This window comes from Oncorhynchus clarkii, chromosome 14 (genome assembly GCF_045791955.1).
Source record: "Oncorhynchus clarkii lewisi isolate Uvic-CL-2024 chromosome 14, UVic_Ocla_1.0, whole genome shotgun sequence".
Classification (NCBI taxonomy): domain Eukaryota; kingdom Metazoa; phylum Chordata; class Actinopteri; order Salmoniformes; family Salmonidae; genus Oncorhynchus; species Oncorhynchus clarkii.
The window spans coordinates 10,108,446-10,127,248 of NC_092160.1; the positions used below are offsets into that span (position 1 = coordinate 10,108,446).

Consider the following 18,803-nt stretch of genomic DNA (forward strand, 5'->3'; position numbering starts at 1 on the left):
GCAGCCTTCATCACCCTGTTTCAGACAGGACTGAGTCACTGTCATATTTCAGTGTGACGTTGTCATTGGTTACAGGACTGCCATACAGTATCAGTGTGCTATGTAAAGGAGGATCGAAGGATTATTGTCTTGTCAGCATCTCATTGTTATGCACATGCCAAACCCTCCTATACCCCAGGGAACTCGAGGAGTTAAAAACACCATAGAAATAATGCTGCATGAGGAGGAGCTTGGATTTCATTTGAGGTGTGGCCTCGCTATCTATTGCATTGCCAACATATGGCATCATCATACATAGGCTAATATTGTTTGTACTTTATTTTACAGTACTGTTTCCACTGGTATTTACCTGGAGTTGTTGTGCTAACAATAGGTATTTTCATGTAATTACTTCATAAAAAGAATGAATCATAACTGGAATTAAAAATCTGAATGAATCAGATGAACAATTTAAAAGTGTAGCCTCAAACTTCATTCTGTCACAACATAGGATAAACTTCTTTTTTTTTAAAGGACTCTAGCTAGGTAGTGGAGACACAGGGCCTCTGGTCGAGTGGGCTCTGATTGACAGTAATGGGGCAGATCTGGACACAGTGTAACTGTTTCATTCATTCATTGCAGGGGGAGGATTGTAGCTACAGTACTAATACGATATAGACAGGCAGTGAGCAGGCAGGCCAGCCAAGCTGAGGCTGTGCCCATGGCCATGCATGTGCAACAGAGAGACTCATAAGCTGCAGTCAGCGTCCCGAGAGGTGAACCAGGGGGAGGCGGCTAAGCGGGCGTGCGAGCACCGGTTGTCATTGGAACACATTGATTATTTAGCAATTTGGACGAATGCTGTGCTCTACGCTTGCCAAGGTTTAGTGGGAGTCTTTGTAGCGTTGCTGTCCAGACTGGCTGCAGCCAAATCAGTGCTGTCAGGTGCAGTGTTGTTTGAAGATAATACATGAGGAAATGAAAGTCTCAGATAAATAATTGAACTGAGGGATGGATCGATAGATAACAATTTGGAGGGAACTAATGAACAGCTGGATGTATAGAGATGAGTGTTTTTGTCTGGAATGGTGCTCAGTTGGGATAGGTTGGTTGTAGTGGTTGTACAGTCAGTCCTGTTGGGAGAGCAGCTTGAGCAGGGTGTGTGTGTATGTTTGCGTGTGTGTGTGTGTGTGTGTGTGTGTGTGTGTGTGTACAGCCTGCCCTGAGCCCTGCACTGCAGTTGGACAGAAGTGAACAGCGACAGCTGGCTGGGAAAACATGATTAGTGTTTGAATTAAAAGGAAATTAAGGGATTTATTATAATCTTATCCAGATTTTGGTTAATTCCCCCCATGCCCCTCAGTCACACCCTTCTGCCACATCTGGACGGTTGCCAACATTTTTCACCGGCGTCATCCCCTGTTCCCCTCTGCCCCCCTCGACTCATTTGCCAGCCATCCCCATGTAACCCCCCCTCCCACACACACAGACACACGCACACACACAGGGCTGTGTACAGACCTTTCAGGGGGCAGGTGTTCAAAATGAAAAAAGGGTGCATAGGCCTATTTATTTCTTCAACAACACACTCATCACAAATTGTAAGCAAGCTAGTCACAGTGCCTCCTAAAGACATGATCGGGTGAAAGAAAGTGGGCTGTTAGCTGATCGTTGATGATTGATGTAAATCTGCTAGTTAGCTAGCTTTATCTTATTTTTATTTTTTTTACAGATTGTGATTTATCTTCAATTTTCTTAAATACTTAAATAATAACTTCATAATATAAGATGAAGAATCTTCGAACTCATGATATATGGCTGGCTAGTGGCTTGTGTGGATATTTTAGTATATGTTGGTTAGCTAGAGTCTAAACTACCCGTGTTGCCGCTGCCCTGACACACAAGTGCAACACCCAACTGCTGAAGGGATGGAGTTGGGGTCGAGGGTTATAGATGCAGCCACTCCTCTCTGTCTTTCTGCCTCTCTCTGCTGTGCGTATCAGCCAACCAGACCGAAATATTCATAATGATGTTTATCAAGTGTTAATGCTGCTGTGTGGCAGTACTGTTGATATTTAAACTAGGTAGCTAGCTACACACACTCGACGGGTGACCGCTTCTCATACATGTCTGGATACCGGTCATGCGCAATTTCCGTACAGGGCAGACTGGGAAAACAGGCGCTACCCGAGGCACGCGCAAGCGATGTACAGGGCAGACTAACAGGCGCAACCAATGGGGTGGAGGTGGATGGTGGCGAACTTGATGACATCACAACAACTTGCTGCAGTGGGTTCAGAACAACAATGAGAAAAACTGTATACAAAAAATAGATATTATATCACCACCCAAAAGGACACTTGGGGAGTGGGAGGGCAAATGGATGTGCTTTGCACAGGTAGACCCCTATCTGTACACGTGCCTGAACACAGACACACACAGACAGCACTGTATGCACCGTCCCCTGTTACTAATCTGTAAATATGTGTTTATCTTGACCTCTGTGAGCCTACATTACAGACTGTGTAAGCCTCTCTCTCTCGGGGACGTGGCCAGTCCAGGGCTCTCACAGTCACAGCAGAAAGAACTGTGTGCTACTTTGTCTCTGTCATAAAGCTGTGTGCTGCCCCACGCTGCTGCCCTGGTCTCGCGGCCCCACACTGCTGCCCTGGTCTCGCGGCCCCACGCTTCTGTCCTGGCCCAGCAGCCCCACACTGCTGCCCTGGCCTCGCGGCCCCACTGCTGTCCTGGCTCAGCAGCCCCACACTGCTGCCCTGGCCTCGCGGCCCCACACTGCTGCCCTGGCCTCGCGGCCCCACGCTGCTGCCCTGGCCCCGCGGCCCCACGCTGCTGCCCTGGCCTCGCGGCCCCACGCTGCTGCCCTGGCCTCGCGGCCCCACGCTGCTGCCCTGGCATCGCGGACCCACGCTGCTGCCCTGGCTTCACAGACCCACGCTGCTGCCCTGGCCTCGCGGCCCCACGCTGCTGCCCTGGCCTCGCGGCCCCACGCTGCTGCCCTGGCCTCGCGGCCCCACGCTGCTGCCCTGGCATCGCGGACCCACGCTGCTGCCCTGGCTTCACAGACCCACGCTGCTGCCCTGGCCACGCGGACCCACTCTGCTGCCCTGGCTTCACAGACCCACGCTGCTGCCCTGGCTTCACAGACCCACGCTGCTGCCCTGTCCATGCGGCCCAACGCTGCTGCCCTGGCTATGCGGCCCCACGCTGCTGCCCTGGCTATGCGGCCCAACGCTGCTGCCCTGGCTATGCGGCCCAACGCTGCTGCCCTGTCCACACGGACCCACGCTGCTGCCCTGGCTTCACAGCCCCACGCTTATCAGCCCTCTCCTCCTCAAACCCAACTCCCACTTCAGAGACAACACACCGCTCTGGGGCGGATTTAGGATTACACACACTGAGATTATCTTCCCCTTTCTTTTTGTGTGCTTGTTAAGGGAGAAACAGATACTGGGATTACCCTCTTCAATCCCAGACTAGGATGACATTTTTATTTTCAGACTGACTGTCTTGAAACCTTACTAGGTTTATAGTGCTATTATTGTAACATAGTGGTTTCTTTTCAATCATTGATTAGCCAGCTAGGAAGTAACCTCTGTTGCTTATGATAAGCTATTTTGTTCCTGCTGTTGTGTTTGTCATTTGAGGTCCCTTGGCTGTGGCACTGGATTCCGTTCACTAGCTCAGTCCAGTACAATGACAGAGCAGAAATAGTCCCCACTGTTGCCCTCAGGCTCCTTCTCTCCACTACCTTACACACAGCTGCTCAATGGGACCGGTTGGCTGTGGGGGATGAGTACATTTCTTAAAGACTTGGGTGTCTATGGTGCTGTGGCACACGGTGCACTTCTAAAACACACACACACACTTCTAAAAGCATGTGAAGGGAGCTGCTGCTACCGTGTCCCTTTGTTCTCACTAGGCTTTAGGTCTGGTGAGAACATTGCTGTCCTGTATTTTCATGACAAACAGGAAATGCTTAAATGTGTACTGTAAATGGAAAATGTGCACACACAAGCACTGTCGCAGGCGTCTGCGGTCCATACGCAGATTACACAAGCCATGTTGTGCTGACTAAGGGACGTTTGTGTTTCTCCACAGCTGGCCAGAGCCATAGAACTAGACTACAGATCTGAAAAAGAGTCTTCTGTGTTGGATTTAACAGTTTCCATTAATCAGATAAGTCACTCAGTGAAAATAAAGTTACAAAGCTCTGGAAAGTTTTAGAGAAACTGGGGTGTAGCATGATGATGAATGATGCCAATCAAAGCGAGTGGGGCTCGATGCTTTCGTCTTATGACCTCAGTACGACTCCAGTATTTAGCCTTTTCTGCTCAAACCAGCTGTGATTGTATGTGTGCGTATTGAAGTACCATGGTCCAGCATTAAAGGACTGTTATAACTCGAGCTATAATATAAAGTGTGTGGTTCTTTTGTCTCAGACTGTGACCTGTTATATTGGAGTGTTGCACCCCGCTTGCATCTCCTTTGCCTGTGAGTCCTGTGTGAGAGAAGTGTCAGGTAGGAATACAAGAGCCGTGATCAAGTGATCCTTTAATGCCGTCACTAGGGGGAGAGACGCCACGGAAATAAATGAGCAACTGAGAGTCTGTGCCACGAAAGCAATCATCCCGTAACTGCGATGACCCCTCGACGCGTTTAAAGCAGTCATGTAATATCACAGGCCATAGGCTGCCTCATCACACAGCCAAAACATGGAGAATGCATGCATGCTCATCGTGTGTGGCGATAGAGGTTGGTGGAAGAAGATTAGAATCAATGGGGATCAATAGGAGTGGATCCACTTTGAAAAGCCCCAAGAACCTGGCAGTGTGCAAATAGTGAACACTGGGGGGAGACAATAAGGGGGAGGCGGAGGGAGGAGGTAGTGAGTGACTAGTAGCTTCTTTTTGCTGGACCTAAGGTAGCATTGGTCCCCTAGCTGCACCGTCAGCAGCATCACCTCACCCCCACAGCTCAATCAGATCAATAGAGAGAACGCAGCCAGTGTTCCAGGACTCTGTGCTGTGCTATAAGGAGAGGCCATTACTGCTGGTCAGCCCTGTGTCCAGTCTACTGTGGGGCTATGTCCCGCTCATCCTCCGTCTCCTCAACTGAGAGCTGTTAGTCTTTTATGTAACATTTATTTGAGTATAGCATTCACATCACCTTGTGAGGGGACATTTTATAAGAATAAATTATGTCTATAACTGCCACTGTGAGAGGCATATCTTTGCAGTGCCCTCTCCTGCACTCTGCTTTGTCTGGTGCCCCCTCCACAGGATCATAACGTCTCCTCTGATACAACATGCGTGGGATGTTGGGAAATGAACACCAGCCACTAGGTGGCGTAATGGAGCCTGAACAGCCTGATTGTCTTCCTAAGAGAACTAATTCTGATATAGAGATACAACACAGAATGCAACAGTTTTTGAGTCTTACAGACCAAATAGACCAGCCATTCAAACAGGTGAACAGCGGTCCGGAATGGGGTCAATACGGACCACGGGTCCCAACTTTTTTTAGGAACTCAGTCGGGCCTCCAATCCCTGGTGTCACATACGACATGGAAAAATGTGTAGAATTGCAGGAAATTAGCTTTAAAACTGAAAAATGTTCTCTTCGCCAACAAGAAGGGTGTGAACAGTTTGGGGTTAATAAATTACAATATCCATCTGGACCTTTGCCACTTAGGACATTTGTGTGACCAGACCTTCTGAAATGGTACTTGAGTACCCTGCAATAGACCATCAAAACATAGATGTAGTGTTGGATGCCAGACTTCAAGTTGTCATTTCCAGTGTGTTAGAACAGGAAGTGGTACGGTACAGTATGAGATGGTTATGATATCCTAGACAATGACCCAATGGTCCCAACATACACACAGTTTGTTCAAATTGAGTTTTACACAGGAAGCAGGCAATTATAACACTGCTGGTCTCTTTTCCCCACTCCTCATTCTCAGTCCTCACACCTACTGTAGCCATCATCTACCCATCCCTAGCGAGACACAAACACACACACACCGACTGTTCCCATGGCATCCACTTACTGGCACCTAGCTGACTGATGATGTGTGATCTGCCAGCCTCACACACGCACACACACGCGCTTAGGTAATGTTGTATCTCTTTATCTATCTTTGCAGGCGAACCCTCCCCCCGTCATCGTCAACGCAGACTCACTGGATGCAGGCCCTTATGTAAATATTTGTTCTGTTGTCTCTGTGTGTGGATGGAGTATCTATTCTGTTGTCTCTGTGTGTGGATGGAGTATCTATTCTGTTGTCTCTGTGTGTGGATGGAGTATCTATTCTGTTGTCTCTGTGTGTGGATGGAGTATCTATTCTGTTGTCTCTGTGTGTGGATGGAGTATCTATTCTGTTGTCTCTGTGTGTGGATGGAGTATCTATTCTGTTGTCTCTGTGTGTGGATGGAGTATCTATTCTGTTGTCTCTGTGTGTGGATGGAGTATCTATTCTGTTGTCTCTGTGTGTGGATGGAGTATCTATTCTGTTGTCTCTGTGTGTGGATGGAGTATCTATTCTGTTGTCTCTGTGTGGATGGAGTATCTATTCTGTTGTCTCTGTGTGTGGATGGAGTATCTATTCTGTTGTCTCTGTGTGGATGGAGTATCTATTCTGTTGTCTCTCTGTGTGTGGCTGGAGTATCTAGTCTGTTGTCTCTGTGTATGGATGGAGTATCTATTCTGTTGTCTCTGTGTATGGATGGAGTATCTATTCTGTTGTCTCTGTGTGTGGATGGAGTATCTATTCTGTTGTCTCTGTGTATGGATGGAGTATCTAGTCTGTTGTCTCTGTGTGTGGATGGAGTATCTATTCTGTTGTCTCTGTGTGTGGATGGAGTATCTATTCTGTTGTCTCTGTGTGTGGATGGAGTATCTATTCTGTTGTCTCTGTGTATGGATGGAGTATCTATTCTGTTGTCTCTGTGTGTGGATGGAGTATCTATTCTGTTGTCTCTGTGTGTGGATGGAGTATCTATTCTGTTGTCTCTGTGTGTGGATGGAGTATCTATTCTGTTGTCTCTGTGTGTGGATGGAGTATCTATTCTGTTGTCTCTCTGTGTGTGGATGGAGTATCTAGTCTGTTGTCTCTGTGTATGGATGGAGTATCTATTCTGTTGTCTCTGTGTATGGATGGAGTATCTATTCTGTTGTCTCTGTGTGTGGATGGAGTATCTATTCTGTTGTCTCTGTGTATGGATGGAGTATCTAGTCTGTTGTCTCTGTGTGTGGATGGAGTATCTATTCTGTTGTCTCTGTGTGTGGATGGAGTATATATTCTGTTGTCTCTGTGTGTGGATGGAGTATCTATTCTGTTGTCTCTGTGTATGGATGGAGTATCTATTCTGTTGTCTCTGTGTGTGGATGGAGTATCTATTCTGTTGTCTCTGTGTATGGATGGAGTATATATTCTGTTGTCTCTGTGTGTGGATGGAGTATCTATTCTGTTGTCTCTGTGTGGATGGAGTATCTATTCCGTTGTCTCTGTGTGTGGATGGAGTATCTATTCTGTTGTCTCTGTGTATGGATGGAGTATCTATTCTGTTGTCTCTGTGTGGATGGAGTATCTATTCCGTTGTCTCTGTGTGTGGATGGAGTATCTATTCTGTTGTCTCTGTGTGTGGATGGAGTATCTATTCTGTTGTCTCTGTGTGGATGGAGTATCTATTCCGTTGTCTCTGTGTGTGGATGGAGTATCTATTCTGTTGTCTCTGTGTGTGGATGGAGTATCTATTCTGTTGTCTCTGTGTATGGATGGAGTATCTATTCTGTTGTCTCTGTGTGTGGATGGAGTATCTATTATGTTGTCTCTGTGTGTGGATGGAGTATCTAGTCTTTTGTCTCTGTGTGTGGATGGATGTGCCTCACGGTCGCAGCATATAAGATCACATTTACTCACCATGTGGACCTATTTCATTATCTCTATTGAGCTGCCTCTACAGCATGAATATGATGCAGTTATGCATTTAGTATGGTAATGCAAGAGATTGAAATAGTTTCTACTGTATTCCTGTAGGATTTGTGGATTGAGGAAAGCCTAATATTAATAGTAAACATGATTATATTTGTGTGTTCATTGTCAAAATCTGGGTATAATAGCCAAAACCAGCAATGCTATTTGTTTTATGTATGTCTATGTTCAATTCTGTGGTTATTAAAAATGATTCTATTGAGATGAAAGATTAGTCAATTTTTTATGTTCATTTTCTGTTTTGTATTATTTCTAGGATGTTTTCATGTGGGCTGTTAATACATGATGATGATGATGTAACTGACCTGTATGTGTTTTGTGTTGACAGGTAAATGGCAGTGATGGGATGTTTAAATATGAAGAGATCATCTTGGAGAGGGTGAGTTTCACTAACACCTTTATAACCACTCATTATTTGAACGTCTTGTGATCAAATGTATTCTTTTCAAAGCCTTTTGTTAAACACGTGAGCTTTTCCCACTAGATGGCACTGATAAGCTCTCTTTGGCTTTATTAAGGTTTCTCAGTGCAGTAAATGTTGCTATTCTCATTCACCCCTTTAAATTTGTGTGTATTAGGTAGTTGTTGGGAAGTTTTTAGATAACCTGTTAGATATTACTGCCCTGTCGGAACTAGAAGTACAAGCATTTCGCTACACTCGCATTAACATCTGCTAACACACATCTGCTGTGTATGTGACCCATAACATTTGATTTGATATACAAAGAGTACTGGTATTGAGTCAATGTGTAGGAGTACAAGGTAGTTGAGGTAATTAAGGTCAAATGTACACGTAGGTACGCGTAAAAGTGAATAGGCAATGAGGATCGATAATAAGTAGCAGCAGCGTATGCACATCGTCATCGTCAGACCACTATAGGCCTCATACTGCACCTTTCAAAAGCACACACATTAAATAGTTCAGAAGCAAAAGCCATCTCCCCCTACACACACACTCTCAGGACCCTTGACAGTTGCACTTGTCAGTGACAGAGTTCAGTCTATAGTGGAGCGCAGACATACTTTATGTTCCTGCTCTTGTTATTCCACCCACAGATAGGTGCAGAGCTGTTTTCTCCATCTCCCTCTCCGAGTGGCATTTCTGCATGCAGAGGCTTAAATAAACTAGATAAAATCACACTTTAAAAGGTCTGTGGGTGTGGAACATTTGGTGGTCGGGCCCAGTGCACTCCTTTTGGCTCAGGAGCAGCGCACTGGGAGGCCTCAGCCTCGCTCTGTCCTAATTGGTTGTGACCGTTTCTCATTAATTATAGAAAATAATAAAGTGAAGTCTTTTCTCAGTTGTCTTGTTTGGAGCCTGTCTCTGCAGCTGTCAGATAGAACAGCACGCCTGGGCCTACTGGATCCAAATGGGTGCTTTGCCATTCTGGGGGAGAGGTGGGGGAAAGGGGGGTACATATAGAGAAAAAAGGGAAGTTTTGTACCATTCAAGTCTTTAGAGAAATGAGGCTTCGCTGACTCTCATCTTCTCTTCTACTTATGAATCTGTCCATTTTAAACAAAACAATTACACCCAAACCATTTGGACAGCTTCATCTTACATACATTCAGAATAAAGTGACTTGATCTTAGAATGTAGTTTGTAGTATGAAGTAAATTCATTGTGAGGAAGATGCACACACACATGCATGAGAAAGTGCCATGGTTATCAGTAATGTTGAATTCCCCTGAGCGCTCTTCATAGATCACATGTTCCCCTGAGACTTCAATACCATTAAGAAGAAGCCCCTTCTCCCCCTTCAGTCCACACACCTTGAGTGGGACGGGACCCATCACTTAGTAGAGCTCTGTGTGCCTGCATGCACGTGTGTGAAAGTGTGCACGGGCTGCACGCCAGAGGAGGCTGGTAGAATGAGCTATAGGAGATTAGGCTTATTATAATGGCTGGAATGGAATAAATGGAAAGCAGTCAAACATGTGGTTTCCATATTTTTGGTGTGTTCCATCCATTCCATCCATTCCAATGAGCTCTTCCTCCTATAGCTGCCCCCACCAGGCTCCTCTTCTTCACGCTCACAGATGACGCTGGGCCTCTGCTTCACGTGTGTGTGTGTCTCTCTATTGTATCTCTTCTATGTGTAATGCCTCATAACCACTGCAGGGTAACTCTGGCCTGGGCTTCAGCATCGCTGGGGGGATGGACAATCCACACATCCCAGATGACCCAGGGATCTTCATCACCAAGATCATCCCTGGAGGAGCTGCAGCTATGGATGGCAGGCTGGGGTGAGTTAGTCCCCCCCCCCCTCTCTCTCACTCCACCATTTCCCTCTCGCCAGGCAGTCAGAGGTGTGTGTGTGTGTGGGTGGCAGTGCCTCTACAGCCCACTGCCCCCAGGCTCTGTCTGTGTTTCCACTAAGTTGTGATTCACTGGAAAGCCAAAGTCTAAAACATGCAAATGATGATCTTGAGTGCTTTCGGTGTACTGCCGGCCTATGTGTTTTTTATTTTATTTAAACTTTATTTAACTAGGCAAGTCAGTTAAGAACAAATGTTTATTTACAATGACGGCCTACCCCGGCCAAACCCGGACGGCGCTGGGACAATTATGCGCCGCCCTATAGGACCCACTATCTGATACAGCCTGGATTCAAACCAGGGACTGTAGTGATGCCTCTTGCACTGAGATGATATTACAGTGCCTTATTACACATGATATGCCTTATTACACATGATATCACAGTGCCTTAGACCACTGTGCCACTTGGGAGCCCAGTTTGTGTTTGTTTTTCTGTGTGTTTGTGCAGTTGACTAGTCTGACTAGTATGTTGATTCTATCCATATTGTACAGCCTGTCGATTGACATTAATTCCATAATTATGATTCAGTAGGCGAACGGATAAATCATCATATAGTGTAGATACAGTGAGTGTACAAAACAATAAGAATGCATACTCTTTCCATGACCTAGACTGACCAGGTGAAAGCTATGATCACTTATTGATATCATTTGTTAAATCCACTTCAAATCAATGTAAATGAACAGGAGGAGACGGGTTAAATACGCATTTCTAAGCCATGAGACATGGATTGTTTGTGTGCGCCATTCAGAGGGTGAATGGGCAAGATAAAATATTTAAGTGCCTTAGAACTCAGCATTAGGAAGGTGTTCTTAATGTTTTTGTACACAGTGTATATTATGTATGTATTTATACAGTACTAACAGCGTTGTAAAATATGAAGGTTGTTTCCCCTCGTCTCCCCAGGGTGAATGACTGTGTGCTGCGTGTGAATGAGGTAGATGTGTCTGAGGTGGTTCACAGTCGGGCGGTAGAGGCCCTGAAAGAGGCTGGCCCTGTGGTCAGGCTGCTGGTCAGGAGAAGACAGGCCCCTCCTGAGACCATCCTGGAGATCAACCTGCTTAAGGGGCCCAAAGGTCAGCTATATGTAGTACATATATGAATGAATCCTCATTGTGAGGGCCAGGATTTTCTTGGCCCCTATAACTTAACTGTAATGTATATATGAATATGTATATATGAATAGCGGGTAAATAGTAATTTTGTTGTCTCTTGGTGTCTTTCTAATGTATTTTATATAAAACATTTTATTTAGAATTGAATATAATATCTTCTGTTGTTCTTGTCTATAACTCTTCTTTACAGGAAGAGTAGCTGCTGCATGTGCAGTATCTGATGGGGATCCTAATAAACTAAACTAAATTCCCCTGGGTAATTCTAGGTCAACTCTGAAATTGGAACATTTAGATTATTTTTGAGAATTTGAATTGTCCCCATTGAAGATTTTGTGCAATTTTCTGTTCTTGACTGTCCTCTTTGCGCTTCTCACCCCCAGGCCTTGGCTTCAGCATTGCTGGGGGGATCGGCAACCAGCACATCCCTGGAGACAACAGCATCTACATCACAAAGATCATTGAGGGTGGGGCCGCACAGAAAGACGGACGGCTGCAGACCGGAGACCGCCTGCTAGCTGTAAGAACGCATATCAGTTGCATCTTTGTTCCTTACCTGGGCTTACCCCTGCTTCGATGTAGCAGAGGTGGTTTGGTGAAGCCAGAGTGAATGCCTAGACTTAAGCTCAGCAGCCTAACACAGTCTTTAATTGTGTAGAAACCCCGGGTTCCACACACAGTCAATTACACAGATAGTGACCTACGATACTGAGCTCTAATGGATGCCCTAGAACAGTCTTGATTCCCTTACTGTTTAGTGATCCATACCCTGCACACATCAGGACACTGCCACTTTGGTGGGTGCCTCTGTGCCCATCCCTGGATGTTTCTCAAGAGAGCCAGGCGGGGCGACGCGCATCAGCGTTTATGGCCCTGTGTGTGATTGATACGGTGCTGGAGACTGGGTTCAAACAGCCCAGCTGCTCCCCGGGCATATTCTGTTCTACACCGGCAAAAGATAAAGAGAACCACCTCCCAGGCTGAATGAGTGACTACGCTGTTAGAAAAATATGAGATGTGTTTAAGACTGCCATAAATAAGAACAAAGCCATTAAGCACTGCTACCTTTGTTCGGGGAAGAGCTGTGAGTGACTATAGCTGCCCAACACTGAATCCCCACTGCACTGTTTTCATCACAGTACACTTCTGGACGGATGGCCGTATCATTTGTGCTATTTGATCAAAGTTTATCCCTGAAATCCATGCATTTATCTGTCGACCCAATGATGCAGATGTGGCGGCTCCGTAAATAAGTAATCTTTTGCAACTGTACCTATATGGAGCAGCTCTGTTCAAAACCTTTGAAATATTATCACATACTTTATCTTAGTAGTACACAGTAACAGTAGTGTATGATTGATTTGGGTGTGGCTCAGGCAAACTAAAAGAGGTAGCTATAAGCCTCAGTATTGTGAACTTGAGGATTTGACTGTGGTCTGTGTGCTTCAGGTGAACAACATCATCCTGCAGGACGTGCGTCACGAGGAGGCGGTTGCGGCGCTGAAGAACACCTCTGACATGGTCTACCTCAAGGTGGCCAAGCCCGGACCCGTACACCTCAACGACATGTACGCCCCTCCGGACTACTCCAGCAGTACGTATCTTCTTCTGCTAGCTACTGTATTCACCTATGGCTCAAACTAAACACCTCCTCCCCTCATACTCTCATACTGCTCACAATGCATTACAACTACAGTTGAACATTCCAGGCGATGGATGCCTCAATGGTACTGTACCAGCACACAGTTTGTTTTAATGGAAGACCACAGGAACCCTGCGATAATGACACTGGTGGTCTCTTTCCACACTCCTTATTCGCAGTTTATACCTTAAAAACCAACCCATGCATCAGTTGTTAGAAGAAGGCTCTGTTGATTAGCATTAGCTTTAGGTCAGGGGTCACCTGACAGAAGTTTGAGTCCTTTTCAAGCGCAATAGTGGCAATATCTGATATTCAGCACCACAGATAGCAGTCAGATCAAATTACCACGAAATCTGGCAATTCAGGGTCACCGAGCAGTGGCTGTCTAGTGAAGTTACAGGGAGAATCAAATCTTGTGAACATACATTAAATATGCTACAGAACTAGTGTTACTTTTTTATTTAAAAACCTACAAATGAAGGACATTGTTGTTTTCCAGGGATTCATTGAAATACCCACATCAAGCCCCGGAAGATATTGAATAATGAAACACAGGTACACAAATATTATAATGCAAACAGAAGGTTTGATTGTAATAGACATTTATTATACTGATTTAACAAAAGTTTTTGTTTATTTACTTTGCTTTTATAAATGAGAAATTAGCCCATTCAGACAGACCTTGTCTGCACACTTTCAGCAACAGAAACTTAACCTTCAAAAGGTTATTTTCTGTATATATCAAAAACAGAATAAAAGTAAGATACGGTTTTGATAATACATAAGATATGTATTGTCCTGTAGATTGTAACGTAGCATATCTAAGTTAGTCCTGATCTTTCCAAACCCATCTATTAAAAAAAAAAAAAAAAAGAAACATCCTCTCACTGTTAACTGCGTTGAGACCACATGAGGGAGGAGGATGTCTTCCCTGTAACGCACAGCGTTGAATTTGCTTGCAATGAAAATAAGCTCAGTCCGATGATGCTGTGACACACTGCCCCAGACCATGACGGACCCCCCACCACCATATCGATCCCGCTCCAGAGTACAGGACTCTGTGTAATGCTCTTTCCTTCGACGATAAACGCGGATTCGACCATCACCCCTGGTGAGACAAAACCGCAACTCGTCAGTGAAGAGCACTTTTTGCCAGTCCTGTCTGGTCCAGCGACGGTGGATTTGGGCCCATAGGCGACATTGTTGTGATGTCTGGTGAGGACCTGCCTTACAACAGGTCTACAAGCCCCAATCCAGCCTCTCTCAGCCTATTGCGGACAGTCTGGAGCACTGATAGAGGGATTGTGCGTTCCTTGTGTATCTCGGGCAGTTGTTGTTGACATCCTGTACCTGTCCCGCAGGTGTGATGTTCGGATGTACCGATCCTGTGCAGGTGTTTTTACACGTGGTCTGCCACTGCGAGGACGATCAGCTGTCCATCCTGTCTCCCTGTAGCGCTGTCTTAGGCGTCTCACAGTACGGACATTGCAATTTCTTGCCCTAGCCACATCTGCAGTCCTCATGCCTCCTTGCAGCATGCCTAAGGCACGTTCATGCAGATGAGCAGGGATCCTGGGCATCTTTCTTTTGGTGTTTTTCAGAGTCAGTAGAAAGGCCTCTTTAGTTCATAACTCTGGCCTTAATTGCCCACCGTTTGTAAGCTGTTAGTGTCTTAACAACCATTCCACAGGTGCATGTTCATTAAACAAGATGGGAAATAGTGTTTAAACCCTTTACAATGAACATCTGTGCAGTTATTTGGATTTTTACAAATTATCTCTGAAAGACAGGGTCCTGAAAAGGGGACGTTTCTTTTTTTGCTGAGTTTAGTTGTTTGTTTGTTGAGGAAATCTATACATAGCAATGGAGCCGTTGGTTGCCGACCCCTACTGTAGGTACACAACATTGTCCGTGTCACAGGGATGTTTATGGATTATCTCAGTGAGTGGTAGAGCTGTTTCAGTGTGCTCTCCTCGGCTTGGCTGTGCCCAGACTCCTACATGGTGCAGACACACTGCTGCCCACTGAAACACCAAGCCCAGCTCTCTCTCTCCCACTGAGTGTGGAGGCTTTCTCACATCCCACCCACTTGCTCAGGAGAACCTATGGCCTGGGGCTCCTGCCAGCCACACACATCGATTTACTGAAGAACCACACACACACACAGAAACAAAATACCTGTACTGGAATATGTCATTATTACAGGTATACTATATTGTACTAAACAATGTGTATGTCAACCAGTGATTTATTATCAAAGGGCCTGTACAGTAGTACTGTATATGTTCATTGTTATTTTGTATGTGTGGTTTCCATAACTTGAGCAAGCCCCTTATACTGACATAAAGGAATAGTTCACTATTTTACAGCATGATGTTAGACTGTTCCTCTCCCTGGAAGTAGGCTATGAGCCAGGATAAATTGTAATCCATAGTTTGGTTTTCTTTAAACAGTCACTATAATCTTCAGCTAACTTTAGCCACCGCTAGCTAAAAATAATTGGAAGTAATGTGGGCATGTGATCCCCTGTGACCAAAATCACCTGAAATCAACTCAAATCATCTCCATATTTGGTTAGATGTTACTTACAGTTGATTTAGAAATCAGAATATATAAAATAAATATATAAAAAATACAAATAAACATGTTCACATATCCCTATCGAAAGGTTGCTGGATTGAATCCCCGAGCTGACAAGGTAAACATCTATCGTTCTGCCCCTGAACAAGGTAGTTAACCCACTGTTCCCCGGGCGAGGGGTTGGGTGAAATGCGGAAGACACATTTCAGTTGAATGCATTCAGTTGTACAACTGACTAGGTATCCCCCTTTCCCTTTCACTAAAATTGATTTTTAGCTAGCGGTGGCTATAGTTAGCTGAAGTTTGTGGCTGTTTAAAGAAACGTAACCTGGCCCATATACGACTTTCAGGGTGAGGAACCATCTAACATCATGTTGTAAACTAGTGAACTACTCCTTTAAGCCAGCTCTGAAAGTATGACCTATAGTCAGATGTTCTTCAAGGGATTTTAGAGCCATGAGTCATAAGTACTATAGCCCCATGATGGAATGTAAATCTGGGAACTTTCTAGACTAGCTACTCAAAATCTCTGATGTAGGACATACTGTGGTCTCACACATCTATTGTATTTCCGGTATAGAATACCCACAGTGACTAATCTGTAGAGAGAATACTGTCTTTAATGGGCCATAGATTTTTTTCGTCACATGTATGATAGTGTTATGAGTTGATCCCTCTTGGCAAGAGTGCTGCCAGGCCTCCAGTGGACCACTGTTTTAATCATTCCTCCTTTCCATCTACTGGTCTGGCCCTCCCTGCCCTCCCTCCAGCCTTCCCCACCATGGTGGATAACCACATCAGCCACAACTCAGGCATGGCCTACATGGGAGCTATGGAGCCCAAGCCCGTCTACAGCCAGCCCCCCCAGGTCACGCCCTCCAGGTACTCCCCAGACCCACGTCACATGCTGGGGGAGGAAGACTTCACCAGGTCAGTACCATTTTTTGCTTGTATTTTTCTTTATTATCTCATTGTTCTACAGCACATAAATATTTTACAGGATGATATAGCTATGCAGTATAACTCACAAAAGGGGGAATGATATTTTACCAATAAGGCCCGGGGGGTGGTATATGGTCAATATACTATGAGCTGTTCTTATGTACGACGCAACGTGGAGTGCCTGGACACAGCCCTTAGCTGTGGTATATTGGCCATATATCACAAACCCCTGAGGTGCCTTATTGTGTGAGTGTGAGAAACTGGTTACCAACGTAATTAGAGCAGTAAAAATAAATGCTTTGCCATACCTGTGGTATGCGGTCTGATATACCATGGCTGTCAGCCAATCAGCATTCAGGGCTCAAACCACCCAGTTTATAATATTTTGTTTACCATGTGAATGTAAGTTTTAAGAGTAGTTTTGACAATCCAGGGTTAGAGTCACTTTCTCGTGTCAAAATAGCACAGGGCCACCAGAGCGCAGTAAGAGGGCTTTTTGTTGTGAACTTTAGAATATGAATTATTTAATTTTGGTGTGGTGACCGTTGCTTTACCTGGCGTTTCCCGGTGTTGTGGCTTTCTTTGGTGATATGTATGTATATTGATGAAGTTTAGTGGGCCTCCAACAGTGTGGCAATGTGTTTGTCTCTGGTTGACTAGCTGGGCAAGGAGGGTTCAGTTTTGTCTAAGGTGGCAATGTATAGCCCAAATACCTCAAAGAAGCCCTCTCATCCCAAAGTCCCTCCTCCTTGTTCTGTCTTACGACCTCTTGGCCAAACACTGAAACAACATTCACAGAGCTTGATTTGAGAGCTCCAGAGTCACCTTAATATCCCAAGCTATTGTGTGTGTGTGTGCATGTGCAATGTGGGGCAATGACTGTATGGTTCATGTGGGCGTGTGTTTGTGTGTATCCGACTGTGTAGTTTTACAATGTTTGTGTGTAGCAGTTTCTATATATGTGCATGTATGTATGTGTATTTGTCCTGTGTATTTGTCCTGTGTAATTGTCCCGTATACTGTACATGTGTGTTCTGTGTTTGTGTCCTACTCAAGCCCCATTCACTGTGATTTCTGTACTCCCCCACCAGGCCTGAACCTATTTACAGTGTCATCCACAAACAACCTGGGGACAGCGGGGTACCCCTGGGTCTCTACAGCGGGGGGATACCCCGGGACACAGGCTACTGTTCTGGCCAAGGCCCAGTCCCCTCCTCTGGCAGGTACTAACCCAGTGGCGTCGCTTGGTCCGCTTAGCTAATCTTACTAACTAGCTACAGCCCTGTGTTGTCCTACCTTCACCCGCCTCGCCACACCTGTATCTGGGCTTGGCAGTAGACTGTGGTGCCTGGAGACAGGGGAGAAGTGGTGATAGAGGGGGATCACCATGGCAAAGGTTTAGTGACGTGGCTCCACTTTGCGACTAGAGGAGGAGGAGAGATGGCAGCAGATAGAAGAACAAAGGGATGAAGAGAAAGGGAAGTTAGGAGGGAAAAGGAGGAAAGAGTGCTCTTTGTGCTGACAGAGCTCTCTTGTAAGGGAGGGTGTCCCATCTATGTCTGATAGAATCTATTGGTCTGCGTTTAACAGTCTATACATGTCTTACCTCTCCATGTCTGCTCCTGCTTTTAATGTTGGTGGTCATACTCACAGTATACATCTATAAAAGCCTTTACAGTGCCCTGTGTCACTTTTGTAAGGTTGAAATAACCACAGCGGCTTCGATAATGATCTGCTTTGACTACCTGTCTAAGATGGATAACATCTGAAACAGCCCTCCCCCAAGTCTAGTGTGAAAGTGTTCCACCGGTATTGGTTTCATCCTTTATTTTGTATATCCAGAGTTAATATTTAATCGTTGTTTTTCCTACACTGGCATGCTCCATTTTGACTTCACATCTAACCTCCATTTACTTATTGCTCGTGTTTATAAACACCATTTTACATTAAGAGTAAAAAAGACTATGTGCTAATAGTGTTAAATCATCAAACTGATCATAAATATGAATTAGAAACAGAAGCATTAGTACAGTCCTGAGCTGAGAGCAGCCCTAGCTTGAGCCGGCTGACTGAGTTATACCTGCCCTTCACAGAGACACACGTCTCCACAGGACCGCTCGCTGGCACAAGCTGCTCAATTCCATCTGGCAGGAGCCGAGTCTAACCAAGGCCCGAGTCCCCAGCCAAGCCACTGTCATTGTCCTAGCTTCCCT

The 18,803-nt window shown here is 45.4% G+C and overlaps 1 protein-coding gene across 5 annotated transcripts in view; it reads left to right on the forward strand.

Annotated features, from left to right (window-relative positions):
- Positions 1 to 18,803, forward strand: part of LOC139366239 (discs, large homolog 3 (Drosophila)) — a 140,907-nt gene that overhangs the window by 76,183 nt on the left and 45,921 nt on the right. For all 5 annotated transcript variants that reach the window (XM_071103503.1, XM_071103505.1, XM_071103506.1 and 2 more), the window contains 7 exons: positions 6,146 to 6,199; positions 8,322 to 8,372; positions 10,116 to 10,240; positions 11,221 to 11,390; positions 11,810 to 11,946; positions 12,876 to 13,020; positions 16,419 to 16,578. In XM_071103503.1, the coding sequence (XP_070959604.1) occupies positions 6,146 to 6,199; positions 8,322 to 8,372; positions 10,116 to 10,240; positions 11,221 to 11,390; positions 11,810 to 11,946; positions 12,876 to 13,020; positions 16,419 to 16,578 (842 nt within the window). The remainder of the gene's footprint in view (positions 1 to 6,145; positions 6,200 to 8,321; positions 8,373 to 10,115; positions 10,241 to 11,220; positions 11,391 to 11,809; positions 11,947 to 12,875; positions 13,021 to 16,418; positions 16,579 to 18,803) is intronic.